General features: G+C 51.9%; 1 protein-coding gene and 1 long non-coding RNA gene across 2 annotated transcripts; both read right to left on the bottom strand.

Annotated features, from left to right (window-relative positions):
* Positions 1-4,643: 4,643 nt before the first annotated feature.
* LOC111097866 lies at positions 4,644-9,231 on the bottom strand. Its single transcript, XR_005365268.1, has 3 exons — positions 9,006-9,231; positions 5,576-5,694; positions 4,644-5,018 (listed from the first exon to the last, which is right to left on the bottom strand). It is a non-coding gene; the product is annotated as an uncharacterized LOC111097866 (long non-coding RNA).
* Positions 9,232-9,873: 642 nt separating this feature from the next.
* Positions 9,874-11,524, bottom strand: PCBP1 (poly(rC) binding protein 1). Its single transcript, XM_038549549.1, has one exon. It carries the CDS (start codon positions 11,399-11,401, stop codon positions 10,331-10,333), a length of 1,071 nt encoding a protein of 356 aa, XP_038405477.1. The 5' UTR covers positions 11,402-11,524; the 3' UTR covers positions 9,874-10,330.
* Positions 11,525-11,747: the final 223 nt, after the last annotated feature.

Below are 11,747 nucleotides of genomic sequence, written 5' to 3'. Positions count from 1 at the left end.
TTAATTAAAAGTATATCACTTATGTTAGCATTTAATGGGTTCGTTTTAGTTATTTTAAAATGAGTGAATATATACATGTTTAAAATTTTTTTCTATGCTTTAATTTCTAAGACAGGTAATAGGGATAGAAATAATCCACACAAACAAAGCCTTTGAGGACTCTCAATAATTTTTAAGAGTGTAAAGTGGTCCCAAGACCAAAAAGTTTAAGAATTACTCTAGAGCAAAGCAATTACATGCATCTAAAGCCTTGAAAGCAGAGCTACCCTCCCCCCTTTTAAAATGTATTTAATCTCTACACCCAATGTGGCGCTCAAACTCACAACCTCGAGATCAGGATCACATGCATTTCTGATTGAACCAGCCGGGCGCCCCGTAGAATTCGGCCTTTCCCCTTCTAAATAATTTGTCCTAAGAAAATAATCAGGGATGTATCTCAAGATATTTGGGTAAATATATTCACTGCTGTATTATTTAAGATAGTAAAATATAAAAACAACTTTACGTTTAAGTAGGAGACTTGTTAAATACATTCCATCAATGTAATAGGATATACTGGCTAACAAAAAATACTATTTTGAAATAGTGTTTATTGCAGTGAAAATGTTCAGGATTTATTAATTTATTTTTAAAAATATTTTATTTATTTATTCATGAGAGACATAGGAGGGGGGCAGAGACACAGGCAGAGGGAGAAGCAGGCTCCATGCAGGGAGCCCGACGCATGACTCGATCCCGGGTCTCCAGGATCAGGCCCTGGGCCGAAGGCGGCACTAAACCGCTGAGCCACCGGGACTGCCCAGGATTTATTAATTTATAAAATAAGAAATAATGGAAAAAATAGGATATAACGGAAGAATAGGTTTTTCAACAAACAGTGCTGGGACAACTGGGTACCCATATGCAATGGAATTACTTTGGACCTCCACTCAGAACTTATACAAAAATTAACTCAAAATGGGTCAAAGGCATAAGTTCAAAGTCATTAAGATTTATACTTATGTTTTGAATTTTACAGCATAAGAGCTGGAACTATGAGAAGAAAACATTAGCATAAATCTTCATGACCTTAGATTAAGCAGTTGTTTCTTAGATATGACACCAGAAGCACAACAATAAAAGAATAAAATAAATGAACTAGACTTCACCAAAATTAAAAACCACCAAGTAAGGAAAGGACCACCAAGGAAATTCAAAGGAAACCACCAAGTAAGTTGAGACAAAAAAAGAGAGAGAGAGAGAGAGAGAGAGAGAGATAAACAATCCAGGGAATGGGAGAAAATATTTACAATCATCTATCAGATAAGAATCTAGTGTACAGAATATATAAAGAGCCCTTTCAAATCAATAATAAAAAAAACAAATAATCCAATTTTTAAAAATGAACAGAGGGAGATCCCTGGGTAGCTCAGCGGTTTGGCGCCTGCCTTTGGCCCAGGGCTTTATCCTGGGGACCAGGGATCGAGTCCCACGTTGGGCTCCTGGCATGGAGCCTGCTTCTCCCTCTGCCTGTGTCTCTGCCTGTCTCTCTGTGTCTGTCATGAATAAATAAATAAAATCTTTAAAAAAAATAAAAATTAAAAAAAATGAACAGAGTATTTGAACAGACATTTCTCCAAAGAAGATATTCAAATGACCAATAAGCACAAGGAAAGACGCTCAATGAATGAAATTAAAATAATAGGGAAATGCAAATCAAACCCAAAATGAGGTACCACTTCACGCCCAGTAGGATGAGTGTAAAAAAAAAAAAAAAGCATCAGCAAGAAGGTAGAAAAATTGGAAACCTCATACTCTGCTGGTGGGAATATAAAATGGTGTTGCCGTTGCAGAAAATCTTTGGCCCGTCCTCAAAAGTTAAACCTAGGGTTACCATATGACCTAGCAACTTCAGTCCTAGGTATACACCCAAGAGAAACGAAAACTAATGTCCGCATAAAAAATTGTAGGGCAGCCCGGGTGGCTCAGGTGTTTAGCGCCGCCTTCAGCCCAGGGCGTGATCCTGGAGTCCTGGGATCGAGTCCCGAGTCGGGCTCCCTGCATGGAGCCTGCTTCTCCCTCTGTCTCTCTGTCTCTGTCTCTGTGTCTCTAATAATTAATAAAATCTTCTAAAAAATTGTACACAAGTGTTCGTAACAGCATTATTCATAATAGTCAAAACGTGGAAACAATCTAAATGTGTATCAACTGATGAACGGATAAGCAAAATGTGGTCTAGTTCTACAATGCGACATATTCAGCCAAAAAAAGAAATGAGGTCCGATACACGTTATAGCACGGATGAACCTTGAAAACATCATGCTGAGTGAAAGAAGCTAGACCCAGAAGGCCACATACCGTACAATTCTACTCATATGAGATGTCCGGACAAGCAAATCCACAGAGTCAGAAAGTAGATTATTGGTTGCCAGGACTGGGTTGGGTGGAGTGGGTGAGGAATGAGGAGTGACTGGGCACGGGTATGGGTTTCTTTTTGAGGTGATAACAATGTCTGGCAAAAGATAGCAGTGATGATTGCACAACCTTGTGAATGTACCAAAGCCACTAAATTCACACTTCAAAGTGGTGGATTTTATGGTATTTAAGTGATATCTCAATTTAACAAAAAGAAAAACAGGATACAAATTAGTGTGTAGAGTATGATCCCATTTTATTATTACTTTTGTTTTAGAGAAATGAGTATGATCCCATTTAAAAAAGAGTAGTATATATGTGTTACTTTCATTTTTTTTAAAGTTTTATTTGTTTACTCATGAGAGGCACAGAGAGGCAGAGGGAGAAGCAGGCTCCCTGCGGGGACCCCCCCGGGACCCCGGGGTCACGACCTGAGCCGAAGGCAGACGCTCATTGATCGTCCTCTGCAGCACATATTCATATATGGTCTATAAAATATTTTATCACCGTCATTGGAAAACTGGGAAAAAATGATCAAAGACAAAATAATGTGCAGACTATCCATTTAGAGTCTCCTGGGGGCGGTTTTTCTGGCCTGGTGGGACGGTCCAGAATATGACTAAGAAAGCAGCTTGGGACGGGGATCCCTGGGTGGCTCCGCAGTTTGGCTCCCGCCTTTAGCTCAGGCCGTGATCCTGGGGTCCCGGGATGGAGCTCCCTGCATGGAGCCTGCTTCTTTTCTTTTAAGATTTTATTTATTTATTCATGAGAGACACACACATACAGAGAGGCAGAGACCCAGGCAGAGGGAGAAGCAGGCTCCCTGCAGGGAGCCCGACCTGGGACACGATTCCAGGACTCCAGGATCAGGCCCCAGGCCAAAGGCGGCGCTAAAACGCTGAGCCCCCCGGGCTGCCATGGAGCCTGCTTCTCCCTCCGCCTGTGTCTCTGCCTTTCCCTGCCTCTCTCTGGGTCTCTCATGAATAAATAAATAAAATCTTAAAAAAATTTGTTTTTGTTTATTTTTAGGAGTCTCTATCCGCGCCCCCCCGCCCCATGCAGAGCTCACATGGCCGAGCCTGAGGTCACAGACCCGGCCAAGCGTCCCTAGAAGACGCTTCTAGAAGTAGAGCTGAACGGAGTGAAGGCACAGGATCTCACCCACGTGGAGGAAGCTTTCCCAAGCGTCTCCTCACTGGGGCTGACCCGCTCAGGGAGTCGCTAACTGGGTCTCTCCAGCACCCGGGGTGCCTCATAGTGGGGTGTTTGCTGTCATCAAGCCCTGGTGCCTCAACTGCCACCCCCATGTCTCTGCTCCGGGGGGGCAGATGTCTGGGGAGCCCCCTGACCTCGCGTGGGTGGACAGGGGCCCGGGCACTCCGGGACAGCCATAGCCCTGCTGCTGGGTGTTCTCCTGGGACCTGAGGGGTGGGTGGCTTGGGGTACCTGGGGGCTGGCGTGGCCACCTCCTCTCTGTGCCTCCCCACAGCACCTAAGGGCGACAGCACCTTCTGGGGGGGTGGCCCCCTCCCTCTGCTTCCCCCCATCAGGCTCCCCGAGTGGTTTCCTGGAATGCCAAGCCGGGCTTCCTGTGGCCAGGTCGTCGTCGTTGTCGTGGTCGTGGTTGTTGTTGTTGTTGGTGGTGGTGATATTGTTGGTGTCGGTAGTAGTAGTGGTGTTGTTGTTGTTGTTGGTGGTGGTGGTGTTGGTGTTGGTGGTGGTGTTGGTGGTGGTGGTGGTGGTGTTGGTGTTGGTGGTGGTGTTGGTGTTGGTGGTGGTGTTGGTGGTGGTGTTGGTGGTGGTGGTGGTGGTCGTGACCTGCTTTTCCCTCCGAGCGCGTTCTCAGAGGTCTGTGCGTGGGGAGGCAGCCGCGGGGCAGGCGGCAGGACGGGCCGGGGCCCACGGAGGTGGCCGGAGGGACAGGGTCCCACCCATGGTTCCCAGATGGGGACGGAGGCCCGAGGCGGCCGAGGTCACGCAGGAGCGCCCCGACGTTGCAGCCGCAGGTGGGAGTCCACGGGTGTCCCGGGGCCCAGCAGGTCCCAGGAGGCGAGCCGGGCCTGAGGAGCAGGAGGGGCGAGGCGGCGGGGACGGCGGGGGGGACGGGGGGGGGGGGGCGCCGGGTGGGAGGCGGCGGGCCGGGCCTCCCAGGCCTGGGGGCGCTGGGCTGCGCCGAGCTGGGCGCCCTCCCGGAGACCCATGGGCTCCACGCGGGGGGCCAGGCCGGGCGGGCGGCTGCTGGGGCGGCTGCTGGGGCGGCTGCTGGGGCGCCGGCGGGGCGAGGCCGGCCTCCTCAGGTTCCTTTCTGACCTTCCCATCTAGTTACCCGAGAGCGAGCGAGCGAGGTCACGAGGGGGCAGGGGAGACGCAGCAGCAGCCCCCCCCCCCCCAAGCAGGGCCCGGGGTCACGACCTGGGCCGAGGCCCACCTTCACTACTGGGCCCCAGGAGCCCCTCAGCCCTCTGAACACGGGGACAGTGGGTGCTGGGCGACCTGCCGGCCCGGGGGCAGCGGTGGTGGCCTGACAGCTGGTGGCAGGACCGGGCCGGGCGGAGGCACAGCAACTGGGGGCGGCTCCTGATTCCCGGCTTCAGCAGGGCGGGCAGGGGCCTGTAGAGTGAGTCCTGGTAGGAGGGGGACAAAATGAATCCACTTCTAAGAGTCACAGTGTCTGTCACCTGATGCTCACTGCTCCCAGACAATCCTTTTTTCTTTTTTAAAGTTTTGTGGGTTTTTTTTTTTGTTGTTTTTTGTTTTTTTTTTTAATTTAAGTGATCTCAGGGCACCTGGGTAGCTTCGTGGGTCAAGCTTGGACTCTTGATCTCAGCTCAGGTCTCGACCTCCGGGTCATGAGTTCAAGCCCGACCCTGGGCCCTGTGCCGGGTGTGGAGCCTACTTAACAACAACCCCCCCCAAAACAGCAAAACAAACATTTAAGTCATCTCTCCGCCCAGATTGCGCGTCACACTCCTCTGACTGAGCCAACCAGGCGCCTCTCCAAGTCCTCTCTTACCAGCTTTTCAACTTCCTATTGCTTCCTTATTACCTGTCTTTAGTGAAGTTCTTCCAAAGACAACAAACTCCCCCACCAAAATCTTTCCTCCGGTCCTCCCCAATTTTCCTCTCTCCTTTGCACCCTCAAGCATTTGAGCCATCTTCACTCTGGTCTCCACTTCCTCACCCCAGGCCATCCTCTCCTGGGGTAATCTGGCTTCCTCCTCTCATTCTTCTGAAATTCTGCTCCCCAAGGATACCCATGACTTTGGAAGCATCTTCCTCAGGATCCCCTTCAAGTGGTCTCTAAAAATGATTGGGTGGAAGGAATTAAAAAAAAAAAAGCAACAGAAAACTATTAGAAAGTAGATTTCAATTTATCTTAACTGTTAATATTAAAATTTTTTGTTTTCTTTCCTTTTTAGATTTTATTTATTTGAGAGAGAGAACAAGAGAGATCATGAGTGGGGGTTGGGGGAGAGGGAGAAGCAGTGAGCTGGAAGCCCAACGCGGGGCTGGATCCCAGGACCCTGGGGTCATGACCTGAGCGGAAGGCAGCCACTTAACCAACGGAGCCACCCAGGTGCCTCTAATTCTTTTGTTTTCTTTTTTCTTAAAGATTTATTTTTATTTATTCATGAGACACACACACACACACAGGCAGAGACGCAGGCAGAGGGAGAAGCAGGCTCCATGCAGGGAGCCCAACGTGGGACTCGATCCCGGGTCTCCAGGATCACGCCCTGGGCTGAAGTCGGCGCTAAACTGCTGAGCCCCCCGGGCTGCCCCTAATTCTTTTGTTTTCTAACATACATAATATTTAGATACATGCTTGTATATAATGTATAACTAAGCATGACTAAAATACATGTATGTAATTTATGTCATGACACGTCATGACAAACATGTAATAGTGTATATGCTAAGGACTCTACGGAGGGGGTACACTTGAGATTCTTGAAGCCCGCTGGTTTGCAGGGTCAAGCTCCGACCCTTTATTACGGCCCTCAAGGCTGTTTTGCCTCGGTTGATTTTATAGCTTCTCCCCTTCCTCTTCGTTCTTCTTCTTCTTCTTTTTTTTTTTTTTTAAGGTTTTATTTATTTATTCATGAGAGACACAGAGAGGGAGAGAGCGGCAGAGACTCAGGCAGAGGGAGAAGCAGGCTCCCTGCAGGGAGCCCGACGTGGGACTCGATCCCGGGTCTCCAGGATCATGCCCTGGGCCAAAGGCAGGCGCCAAACCACTGAGCCACCCAGGTGTCCCCCTCTTCGCTCTTCGTATCATGTACTGTGCTTTCACTATAACAGCTGCTGCACATCTTTCAGTTGTACCAAAACATCACATTTTAGTTCAAAGTATTTTGCAGCAAGTAAATGTTCAATCAATTCTGTTAAACCTCTCAGTAGCGTTACTGTCGTCAGCTTTGAGACTTCCCTCCTCGACTGCTCTCAAGGGCACTGTCCTGGGTTTTCTCCAGCTTTGACTAATCCTTCCTCATTGGCTACTTCTATACTCATTCTGGAGATACTTTTGATTGATAAAGATTCTATAGGTGCTTAGGGAGCCCCTGTGAATACGTTGTGGGGACCGTGGTGAACAAGTAGAAGAGGTCATTACCCCAGAGCTCAGTCTCTAGCCCTTTCCTCTCATTTCCCGGTCTCTCCGTAGCTCTGACTTTCCTTCCGTTTGTCTGTCTCTTCCTGCTTGTTGAATACTCCTCCCTGCAAATACTCGTATCCCCGAGTCTGAACTCAGGGCTCCCCTCGCCTCTCCTTCCCAGGCCTCCACACTCAGTTTCATTCTCCCTCGCATTGGCTCCTTTCTACTTGTATTCCTAGCGATACTACTCAGCTGTTTTTTTGTTTTTTTTTTTTTAAGATTTTATTTATTTATTTGAGAGAGAGACAGAGATTCTCAAGCAGACACCATGCTCAGTACAGAGCCTGATGTGGGGGTTGATCCCATGACCCTGAGATCAAGACTGGAGCTGAAATCAAGAGTCAGGTGCTTAACCGACTGAGCCCCCAGGTGCCCCCCCAGGGCGTGATTAGAATCTCTTGAGGCAGTTTTCTAACTGCTCTTCCTGATTTGAGTCCAGCCAAGGTGCCCTTCATCCTAGGCCTTGCCTAACCCATTATTTTACAAATTATTGCCACCTTTGCTCTTGAAAGGGTGGGAGGGGAAGGGGTTGAGGACAATTTGAGGTCTTTTTTTTTTTTTTAAGATTTTGTTTATTCGAGAGAGAAAGAGAAAGAGAGAGAGAGAGAGAGAGAGAGAGAGAGGCAGAGACACAGGCAGAGGGAGAAGCAGGCTCCATGCAGGGAGCCAGATGCCGGACTCAACCCCCGGGGTCTCCAGGATCACACCCTGGCCCGAAGGCGGCGGTAAAGCCCTGAGCCAAGGTCTATTTTTTATAGGGCATTTGGACCACTTCACCCAGCAAATTTTAGGGACTCCTCAAAAACCGTTTGGCCTGGGGTTGAGGGTTTAACTTAATGTTTCACTCCTGCCCTATTCCACGAAAACTTGACTTGTGCTCATTATCTCTAGAAGACAATGGAACCATTTCTGGGCTTCCCTAGGCCCTCCCTTAGCTGTCCTTCAGTCCAACTGTCCTCTGTTTGTTATTAATACACATTGCTTTGTTCTCTCTTCCATATCTGACTTTTGGGTGAGGGGGCGGGAGCGGGGGGGGGGGCGGGGGGGGCACCTGGGTGGCTCAGTTGGCTGAGCGTCTGCCTTGGGCTCAGGTCACGGTCCCAGGGTCCCGGGATCCAGCCCCGCCATCGTGGGGCTCCCTGCTCAGTGGGGAGCCTGCTTCTCCCTCGGCCACTCCCCTGCTTGTACTGTCAAGTAAGTAAATAAAATCTTTGGAAAAATAAAATCTGTCTTTTCCGTGCAAAGACTCTGTGGACAGAAATTAACCTTAGGCTTCCTGCAGCCTGAGGTGAGGTTTACTGTGCCCTAAGCCCCGTTCTGCTTTACGGACACGCTGGTTTTCTTCACAAGCCGAGAGATGCAGACTTGTGACACCTCCATTTTATAGAAGAGGTCACATAATTTGCCCAAGGCCACACGAGAGGCAGAAGTCGTCCAGTGTGACCTCCGGTTTAGGTCCAGACCGTGGGTTTCCTTCAGCCCTGGCTGCCTGGGTCCAGGGGGGCGTGAAGCGCACAGCGGACCCCAGTCCCACCTCCAGGGACCGAGAACCCCGTCTGCACCTCAGAAAGAGGCAGGTTCCCTGTGGAGGATAAGCCTCAACAGATATTTATTGTGTGGAACATTCCCCTCCCACAGGAATTTTTCTCGGCTGTTGGTGATCTCCCACAGCGCCCGGGGTTTGAACTAAGCACTTTGGCACCTAATTGTCCATTGTCTTGTGTTACTGTTTCTAGAGTCTTTGCCTAATGGCAGAGACTTTTTCTTCTCAAGTCCAGTCTAGTCCCACTGGCCGGTGTGCACAGGAGCTTCCTGGGCCTTCGCAGCAAGACCTTCCTGATCTCCCCGCCCGAGATAAGCAGTGGCGCCCAAACCTAACCACCTTTTGCGGTTTTGTTCAAAAGTGCAGCCTTGTCATTACCGTGGAGGGGCGGGACCCGGGAACCTGCATTCTTACCGCCACATTCCTAGGCTATCTCCGGTGCATGTGTCTCCATCCCGGCCTGCGAGGGCTGCCCCACTTAGGCAGGATTATTTCCCGGTATAACGATTTTTCCAACGCTGCACACAGCTGAGGAATTAGAAGCTGGGCCTCTTTTGTTTCTGGATCCACCACTTGGCAGGTGTAATAACATCCTGACAGGCGGCTTGCCACAGGTGCATGCGTGCCACGTGCACCCCGCCGGTACCATCCCCCTTGGGCCCGGGCGCCCCAGAGCCCTCCGCCCGGGATCACCACCCCTGCCCTCTTCCAAATCCTCGGACCCACCCGACCCTCCCCTTCCCCGCACGTCAGCCCCTCCCTGCACCCCTGCCCGGCCCCCTTCCCTCCCCCACCTCCTCTCTGGGCGCCCCCCCCCCCCGACTCCTCCCACCTCCGAACATTTTTTTTTTTTTGTTCCTGGCTAAGAGTTTTCCCCGTCGAGATTGGGTTGGGGGGGGTGGGGCCGGCCGGCCGGGAGGACGCGCTGCCATTCATCGGAGTTCCTACCGAATGGGCATACTTTTTTTCCCATCTGAGGAAACCCTTGTTTTCTACCAGAGAAATGGGCAGAGGCCTCTCTCTGGAACTTGGCTGGAGGGATGTCACCCTCCCGGGGAGCCCCACTGTCTGCAAATATCCCAGAGCAGGCCCAGCCTGCCGTGTTCCTTTGTTGGGACAGAAAGGGAATGGAATCCTACCAGTAGGTGAAAAGGGCTGGAGAGAACACCAGGGACGGGCCCACCCTTCTCCCTACAAAGGCCTTAACGCTAAAGGGATTGGGGTGGGGGCGGGGGTGGGGTGGGGGGGGGGGGGAAGGAAAAAAAAAACCACCAACAAAGAGTTCAAGATAGCAGTTCCCAGCTTTTTCAAATATGAAGCATTTTTTAACCAATCCATTTTTTAATTTTTAAATCCTTGACATTACAGAACTAAACTGAAATTTATTAACATTCCACTCTTAACATTTCTTATCGACAAACAGAAATAAAATCCATGAGCCAAAAACCCAAAACAAAACTAAAAACAGGGAAAAGCTTATAAAACTAAATATGGATCCCAGCGTTAACAGCTGAACAGAGAAATGTGATTTCTTTTTTTTCCTTTTTTAAATTCTTAGCAGATGATAAAGTCGTGTAGAAACTGAAACACTTACAAATTATTTAAAACCTGGAATCACTGACCAGAAATTACACAGTTGGATCATGGGAAAACAGCAGAAAGGGGGTGGGGGGGGGTTGGGGGGGGCGGGTGGGGTGGTGGTGGTGGTGGTGGTGGTTTGTAAGCGGACCTACACCGTTCTAGCTGCACCCCATGCCCTTCTCGGAGGAGAGCCTGGCATTGATTAGATACTGGGCCAGACTAATACTGGCAGCAGAACCAGTGATAGTAACCTGCCTACCAGAGGAGCCTTCCACCGGGTTGGCAATTTTGATCTGGGCCCCGGACATCTGGCGGATCTCATTAATGTTGGCGCCCTGGCGCCCGATTATGCAGCCAATTAAGTTATTTGGAATGGTGAGTTCATGGGTGGTTTGGGTGGACGCATCCAAACTTGCCCAATAGCCTTTCACCTCGGGAGAGCTGGAGTCAATTCCGGCGAATCCCGTCCCGCCGTGCATCATGGCAAAGTGAGACTGTTGTCTTGCCACCTGGTTCAGCTTGGCCAGGTCGAGCGGAGAGATGGTGTGTTGTCCTTGGATCGAGTAGGCGTCCAGGGGCGGCCCCTCCAGGTCGTGGGTGGCGTGCGGGTAGCCGGCCGCGTCGCCGCAGCGGTCTTGGCCGCCCGCGCAGATGACCGGCGAGCTGGCCGGCATGGGCTGGTACGGGATGGTCATGACTCTCCCCTGCGGGGACTGGGAGAGCGTCTCGAGCATGACCAGGCAGATCTGCTTGACACACTCGGTGACCGACTGCGGCACGCCCGCGATGGTGATGGCCCGCTCGGTCGAGTTGGGCAGCATATCCCCCGCCACCTGCACCTGGGCGCCCGTGCTCTCGCGGATCTCCTTGATCTTGCAGCCGCCCTTGCCGATGAGCGAGCCGCACTGCGTGGCCGGCACCACGAGCCGCAGGGTGACCGGGGGCCTGCTGGCCGCCGTGCTGTTGGTCATGGAGCTGTTGATGTCTTCCTCCAGCTTGTCGATGATCATGGCGAAGGCCTTGAAGATGGCATTGGTCGGGCCCGTCAGGGTGATGATCCGCTCGGGGCAGTTGCCCTCCGAGATGTTGATCCGCGCGCCGCTCTCCTCGCGGATCCTCTTCACCGACTCCCCTTTCTTCCCGATGATGCTCCCCACTTCCTTCCCGTGCATGAGCAGCCGAATGGTGAGAGTCACGTTGAGTCCGCTCTCAGTCACTCCGGCATCCATGGCGAGCGGCGGGCGGCGTTCGGGGGAGTTGGGCTCGTTACGTGGTCAAGGCTCGGCGGCGGCGGCGGCGGGGGGAGGGGGCCGTAGGCCCGGAACGGCCGGCGCGAGGCGAGCGGGGGCCGCGGGGGCGAGCGGGCGCGGGCGGGAGGCCGCGGCGTCGTCCGGGGGCGGGCGGCGGCGGCGGCGGGGGCGAGCGGGGCCGGGAGCGGCGGGCGGGCGGGTGGGCGAGGGCGCGGCGGTGGCGACTCCGGCGGCAGCCTCGGCGGTCTGGGCGGGGCGGGAAGCCCGCTTTCAACCCCGCGTACCCTCTGACCCCGGAAGTGCTTGCCGCGCAGGACCCCTCGAA

The sequence above is a fragment of the Canis lupus genome, chromosome 10 (genome assembly GCF_011100685.1).
Source record: "Canis lupus familiaris isolate Mischka breed German Shepherd chromosome 10, alternate assembly UU_Cfam_GSD_1.0, whole genome shotgun sequence".
Classification (NCBI taxonomy): Eukaryota; Metazoa; Chordata; class Mammalia; order Carnivora; family Canidae; genus Canis; species Canis lupus.
Note: the sequence above shows the minus strand (reverse complement) of the source record. Positions and strands in the feature narration are given on the sequence as shown.